The sequence below is a fragment of the Drosophila hydei genome, unplaced genomic scaffold, assembly GCF_003285905.1.
Source record: "Drosophila hydei strain 15085-1641.00,03,60 unplaced genomic scaffold, DhydRS2 tig00008139-arrow-pilon, whole genome shotgun sequence".
NCBI lineage: Eukaryota > Metazoa > Arthropoda > Insecta > Diptera > Drosophilidae > Drosophila > Drosophila hydei.
In genome coordinates, this window is record NW_022045847.1 from 13,655 (window position 1) to 20,703 (window position 7,049).

At 42.3% G+C, this 7,049-nt stretch overlaps 1 protein-coding gene across 3 annotated transcripts; it reads right to left on the bottom strand.

Annotated features, from left to right (window-relative positions):
• Positions 1-366: 366 nt before the first annotated feature.
• Positions 367-5,316, bottom strand: LOC111598564. 3 transcript variants are annotated; one of them, XM_023313865.2, is made up of 6 exons: positions 5,113-5,316; positions 2,747-2,863; positions 2,421-2,685; positions 2,209-2,363; positions 2,052-2,141; positions 1,296-1,995 (listed from the first exon to the last, which is right to left on the bottom strand). In XM_023313865.2, exons 1-6 carry the CDS (start codon positions 5,284-5,286, stop codon positions 1,357-1,359), a joined length of 1,440 nt encoding a protein of 479 aa, XP_023169633.2. In that variant the 5' UTR covers positions 5,287-5,316; the 3' UTR covers positions 1,296-1,356. The 3 variants fall into 3 exon arrangements, with proteins under 3 accessions (XP_023169630.1, XP_023169631.1, XP_023169633.2); XM_023313862.2 differs by lacking the exons at positions 2,421-2,685; positions 2,747-2,863; positions 5,113-5,316 and adding an exon at positions 367-762 and having other exon boundaries at positions 1,553-1,995; positions 2,209-2,406; XM_023313863.2 differs by lacking the exons at positions 2,421-2,685; positions 2,747-2,863; positions 5,113-5,316 and adding an exon at positions 870-1,041 and having other exon boundaries at positions 1,553-1,995; positions 2,209-2,406.
• Between the last annotated feature and the right edge of the window lie 1,733 nt (positions 5,317-7,049).

The following is a 7,049-nucleotide window of genomic DNA, read 5'->3' on the forward strand; positions in this document are numbered from 1 at the left end:
CTAAGCTTGCTATAAAAGTAACGGACGCGCAGTTGGTTTGAGAGTAACTGTACAAAGCTAAAAGTCAAACACATTCCGAATTCATTTGTAATATGCATTTTATTTACACAGTATTTTCACTACATATATGACATATATATATAAATGTATATGTATTTGGAGTTTTTACATAATCGAACGTTAAATGTTCGATGTTTCCGTTAAAATAGAAAATCTAACTAAATTCTAAAGACTAACAATCGAGCATTCTTAGGGACAGGCAGTGCCATTTGTTGTGTCCGCCTGACCTAGCTGACTAAGGCAAAAACTTTGGTCAACTTACGAACTTGGCAAGTTGGCAAAATTTTCATTTTCAGTGCAGCTTTTCGTCAAAACTTCTGCTGAATGATGGCGCCAAAAATAATGAAAAGGCATCGATTGATTTCAGAGCAAACTATTTGCGTCGAACAAACTACGAGCCGAATGCGAATCGAGTGCCTCCCACAGCTGTCGCAGCTGTCTCAACTGTCTCTGCTGGCTCAGCTAGCGACAGCTTACGGTGATTCAGGGGCGCCATATAGTAAATTGTCCAGCTTTAATTTGTTTATCTTGTCGGCAGTGGGTGCCCCGTGACCGGGCCGTCCCCAAAACGTTTCGAATGTGTCGAAATGCTGATTGCACAAGTCTCGGTCTCTCTGCCTCGAGACGCTGACCGAGCGCCGTTTCTGTGAAATTTGCACATTCAAATCGTGCAGATAGCGCATATCGGCGGCCGTTTGTATCCTGCACGGATGCCCCGGTTGTGGGTCGATCAAAGTTGATATTACATTGTTGATTGTTGGTTGTTGTATCGATAGATCAGTTGTTTGTTTTCAAAGTAATCATTTCGGTTTGGGTTTCGGTTTGGGTTTCGGTTTTGCAAACGTTTTTGCACGGGGATACATAGAAGATTTGCATTATCATTTGGATATTTGTGGTTGGTTGTTCAGTTAGTTTTGGTGAGTTTGGGTTTGCTCTTTTGGTTGCTATACTTTCACTTGTATTACAATTGATATTTTCTTGCTGGATGAGCCAAAAGAAGTGATAGAGAAACCATTATAAACACAAAGATGACGCAATCATTTGCAAATTACATTCAGCTCAGCTCAGCTCAGCTTAGCCCAGCTCAGCTCAGCTCAGCTCAGCTCAAATTTGATATTTTCGCAGAGCAAGCAAATGAGTAAAACGGAAATGTTAATGCAAACGGAAACAGATGATGCAGGTGCAAACACAGAGATCGAATCGGGAAATCATGAAAATGATATACGAGACAGCTACATGGGCAAACACAAAGACAACAAAGATACACAGATACAACAGTTTGGACCAGGACCAGGACTAACGTATGTGCAGGGTGAGACGCTTGAGGCAACAGGCTGGTGCTCGAGGCGGGGCTTTGTCACAGTTGCAACTGCAGCACTGCAGCTTGCAGTTGAGATTCTTGGAATGACGCTTGATGTGACTAATGTTTTTGATGATGTTACTGATGTTCTGCTCTTTGTTGGACTTTGTCTTGTGCTTGGGTGGTGCGTACCTATCATGCGAGGGCGTCCTCTTGGTCACATCCGTGCTGGAGAGGCTGATGGGTCGGTGCAGTCCGCGCCTGCGCGCCAGCAATGGCACCAGCTCAACGCCCCCTCCGCCGTTGTCCATGTTGCCATCCGGCGTAGCTATCGAGGTGCTGTTGCCGGTGCTGCCCGCGCAGAGACCGCGAGGCAGCTGGGGGCAGAGCTTGAGGGGCTTGCACTCCTTGGGCGGGGATCGCAGGCCACACGCAGGCGGCGCTGGTGTCTTTCTGGATGGTTTTAGAGGACTATTGGAGCCGTTCATGGCGGGACAGGTGCAGGTGCATAGCTCGCAACAGCGCTGCGGCTTAGGTGGCTTGTTAACTCTCGATTTGCGGAACGTGTTCTTCTCAGCGGGGGTCACCGGATTGTCCTGGTCCAGCTCCTTAAGCATTTCTTTGTTTGTCCAGCCCTGCAATCAAAATGATCTCAATCCAATAAACTCTGCTCACTTGTCATGGATCTCACCAGCGACTTCATAAAAGTGTTGCCTACTTGTTTGGGACTGCGCCACGGCTTGCCACCCGGGCCGGCCTTGCCCCACGGCTCTTTGCAGGGCTGAAATTGGGCAATGGGAAATGGGATTAATAGGACCGCGTAAGCGTGGATAGTAGCTGCCGCTCACCGGCTTTTCCAGCTTCGCCTGCAACTTCTTCTTCTGGTTCGCCAGCTTCTCCTGGAGCGGGTGCTCGCTCTCACTGTTGACCACAATCTTGTCGAGCATCGACTTGCCCTTGCAGGGCGGCGAGGGCCTGTAGCGCAGCTCAATGTCCACGTGCCCTTTATTGCGAAATGACATTGAGGGATGCTCTTTCAGTTCGATGTGAACACTCTCACCGTTGGCATTGTGGCCCAGGCTGGCGCCAGGCTTGAGCGGATGCTCCCGCTCACAGATGGTCACAGTACTACTCCGAGGGCCGCTCTCTTGCAGATGATGAATTGAATGGGCGTGAGTAAGGCGGCTGCCCGCCACAGGCGGCGGCGGATGGTGGTGATGATGATGATGATAGGCGGCCAATGGATTTTTGTGGCACTTTTTCTGCATGGTGAAGTAGTCATTGTAGCGACAAGGCTGCAGCGAGTTGATGCGATGGGCGGTCGTCTGAGGCATAGAAATGGTACGCATTATATAAGCACGGGCCGCGCCGCAGCACACAACTTACAACTGTGGGCGTCGAGTGCAGTCCGACTGCGGTAATGTCCTTACGTCGCACCTCCACATTGGGCGCCCCGCCACCTGGCCTGCCCCACGGGCAGTGCTGCAGAAACAAATCGTAGTACTGCGAAAAACACAGAGATGTTGATAACAGTCATACGTATTGTGTGTCCATTTATGGCTTTATGACTTTATCGATTTGCTCGCAGCCTATATTCGGCGCGGCACGGAACCTGGCTCGTTCTATCCCTGCCTCCATCCTTCCGCTTGTTTACGGAAATTGACAATGCCCAAGCTCCCACCTTTGTTTGTAGGTTGTTGTTATAGTTGCAAGGTGGTGCGGTTTGCTTTTCATTCACCCATTTTTATTTGCCAACTGAAATTCCGCTGGATTTAAGTCACATTCACAGTCAGAAGCACGCGAACTGATGCCAGTTTAGCTCAGTGACCGACAATGTTGCTTCTGCCTCACTGCTTGCCTTGATTACTTACGTATTGGCAAAGTCAAACTTGTCAAATGGTTTGTTGAACCAAATTCTGGCTAAGTTATTACATTTGCTTGTCGCAGGTCTTTGAACTCGACTTCAGCGTGGGTGCAAAAACTTATTTTTTGTGAAGATTCCATGCCAAACAAATTTGATAACATTTGAGAAAAGTAAGCTATAACCAGACCCAACTTATCCAATTGCTGTTAGTTTGCTTAATCTACACGGGTATGTTGGTTTTGTCCAATGTCCGTTCGTCCGTCCATCCGTTCGTTCGTCCGACCGACCAGCAGGTCCGTCCGTATGAACGGAAAACTGTTTTCTGCTAGAGAAACTAGAGGCTTTTGGAATATATATGCCATAGTTGTGGAATCATAAAGGTATGTATCCAAAACGTATGTATTCACGCCCACTGGGGCGTGTTGTTAAGTAAAGAATCTTATCTTGTCTACTTATCACCGAGATGCCGGCTGAGTGTCTTTTAGCTTAAATATGAGCAAAGAGATATACTCTAACCAGAAAAAATAGATATTTAAATTTATATAACTATTTCAATGTAATTTGCTGTTAGTCAAAAAAAAGTTTACTAAGTAAGTCTGCTTTGAGGTAAGACTAACCACGTCAATGGTCCTTCCATTTATCTATTGCCTTGAATACAATTTTAAACTTTTTAGAACTAATAAATAATACTTACACTAATAGCAGATCAAACTGTTTATGGGTTAGGTCTAATAGATCCGCGCTGATATTTTAAATTGAGTTTCTTCTATTGCCTAAAAGGATTTTGTTTTGTTTTGATTTGCTTCTCAGATAAGGTTTTCTGGTTGCACATCCAAGATGTTGAGGGTCTCGAACATATTTGATTGTTCTAATTTATAATATTATGAAGCTTGCACATGAATCTCTAACACGTTATTTAAGAGTGCAAATCTATGTGTTCGCGTGAGGCTGAGGGAACAGATATAAATATCGCAGATTCCATATTTATCTGCACTTGCCTAACTTTGTTATATCTTGCTTGAACTCGTTCTATATTAATTTTATTTTATTTTATTGTTGTGGGCAGCTCGGACTGTTTTATAATAGAATTTAAATTTAGGATACACAATAAGTAATTGTTCGGAGTACAACTTTCTCGATTGCCAAACACGAAAATGTCTTTTGCCTAGGACTCTCTGAGTCAGACACTAACAAATTGTTTACTTGCCTCTCAGCTCTGAGCCAATTTTTTTAAGTCAATCAGCTGCCGAATAATAGTATTTAAAATGAGGCAACCATAGATGCTTTTAATAATGAATAATAAATAAATAAATTCCCTAAAGCTGCTTGGAAGTTGTAGTTGTAATTTAAAGAAAACAATATTCGTAAAAATAATAAATAAATAAATGAAAATGTTTTCTTCAACTGTTAAGGAATATTAATTACAAAATATAGACATTGTGTTATTATCAGAGTAGAGTTTCAATTTTTGATCATTTTTTAAACAATACTAATTTACTAAATTAACTTGTAAATGATTATTAAGAATGGTAGCAGTTGGGCTTAAGCTCCAAAGCTGAGGAAGGCACTGCCTTTGTTTCGAATAACTCACATAAATTTATTTTGCTAAAATATTTGAGGAGGTCAAAGTTCAATTGTCAAACTTGAAAGCTTATTGCTCTAAAACTGTTGTTTTGAGATTTGCCACGCCTCTTACAGGCGCCTACAAATCCACAGGAGTATATATAGCTTATTCCTATTAAGGCTTAGATTGCACTAAAGCATTCGATATGGATTCAGTTGATTCATATTAAGCTTACTTTTACAGAGTAAATAATGTCATTGTTTTCAGTGTGAATCATAATGTTAAGGAAATCTAATTCTGCAATAATTGAGTTTAGGTATTTACCTCCTGCTTATCCTTTTCCTTGCGGGCACTTTCCTCTGCCTTGCGACGACGCCACATTCGTAGACTCTCCTCGGCATTCTTGCGTTCGACCAGGCGCTTCTTGTCGTCGCACCACATCAGCGGATGTTGAATGTGGTCGTGGCAGAAGGTGCCCATCTCATCGCTAGTTGTCATCCTGGGGAGCAGCTGGGAAGCGGAAGTATCGCCTCGTTCGGCAAATGACGCGCTACTGAAACAGTGCCGTGGAAAACCCAAACCTTCGACATCCAAGTCGAGTTGGCCGTCGCCTGGGCCGCGCTGATCCGTGCCAGGCACGGCTATTGGGCTCACCTTTCGGCCTGCCCAACCACTCTGGTTGTCTAGGCAGCGTCGCTAGCCAGCTAGTTATTTATAGTCTAGGTTAGGGCGGTGCACAGACTGCACGTGAGCGCGCGCTGCGCGTATGTCCTTGAAGTTGTTTGTTAAGTCAGGCCAGGATTGCATTTCATTTGCGTAACTCGTTCGCCATTTAAATATTTTTGCAGTTAGGCAAACCGCCGCTGTTTGCTCTCCGCCAGCGGCTCGAGTGGTTCTGGGCGAGGCTTGGATATAAAATAAATTTATTTTATTGTAAACTATGCGAGCTGTGGCTTTTTGTTCAACGGCTCAACTATGGCCCAGTTGCCCCAATTTACCCAGATTCGTGCGGTTTTTGTATTTAAATAGAAAGTTGCCAAAACTATCAATATTGGCTACGAGCTGGAGCGTTGCAATATTGCGTGCGGCCCTTTATAGTTAACGTTAACCCAATTAAGGAGCCTCGGCTAACTTGTTGATGTTTGCCAAGCCGAGCCCAGCTGTGTGCCCCGTCTGTCCTCATGTCAGCTAAACATGAATTTCCGTCCCTGAAGCCAATGTGAGCCATAGCGAGAGCCTTCCAGCTGGGTTGGTAATTAGCAGTGAGACGCTGTAGAGGTTGTTTTTATTAATTTGATTTATTCTTTGATTGACTATCGACTCGTCTGCTTAACAAAATTGCATTTTATTCAACTATTGAAATATACAAATTCCGTAATATAATTATCATTATCAAAACATTGTCAACAATATTTGCACATTTATTCTGACCAATTACCCGAGCACCAAACTGTTTTATCAACTATGCAAATGTAGTCTATCTCTAGTGAAATGGGGTTCGCTTAACACGGCTGTAAAGGTGCCTTTGGCTTAACGAGACTACTTCGAAAACCGAAACGGGGATTGAAATTAGTTTATAAATTAGAAAAGTTCTTAAATAAATTTACAATTAATTCAATCAGTTTAACCAAGATTGTTTTTAGTTTTCTTACATTGTTGGGCACAAAATAAAAACATATTTAAATTAAGACTGGGGCAGCATTGTTTAAATGAGTTATTATTTTCCTGATCAACCTTAACAATTAGTGGGGATTATATAAGAATGTTGTGCATTTCATGCACGAACGGTTCAAAGCTCAATTAAATTTAAATTAGTAAGAAGATACAAAATGTGTAAAGAAACGAAAGTATATATAAATTACAATAGGTTTGTGCTGTCCGAACGCGTTGCAAAGTGATTGAACCATTTGGGCATGAAATGTCTGAAGAACAAATCAAAATTATACATAAATTTAAGGGTAATTCATTAAGCACTGCTCTCTACATAAATATCGTTTGTTGCATTGACTAATAAACATTTTGATTGATTAACTTTTCACTGACTCTAAAGATGAACAAGGATTGTTACAATTAATAGCTCCATAAATATGCAATTCAAGTTCTTCAATTCACTTTCTTCTTCACTTTTCTTTCTCATCATATTTTACAAATTTGTGTTTCTTAACAAACGTATAAAACTTCAAAATCATTGCATATTCAGTTTATTAAAAATTCATTTCAAATTGTTCATATATATGTATATATATATAAACGTAGTGAGT

Bases quoted from the DNA above. Each gene is read 5' to 3' on its own strand.
- LOC111598564 (XM_023313865.2), bottom strand. From the start codon at position 5,286: ATGACAACTAGCGATGAGATGGGCACCTTCTGCCACGACCACATTCAA. The intron at 2,686-2,746 runs GTAAGTTGTGTG...TCTATGCCTCAG, and splicing joins TGCACTCGACGCCCACAGTT to ACGACCGCCCATCGCATCAA. The intron at 2,142-2,208 runs GTGAGCGGCAGC...GCCCAATTTCAG, and splicing joins AGGCGAAGCTGGAAAAGCCG to CCCTGCAAAGAGCCGTGGGG.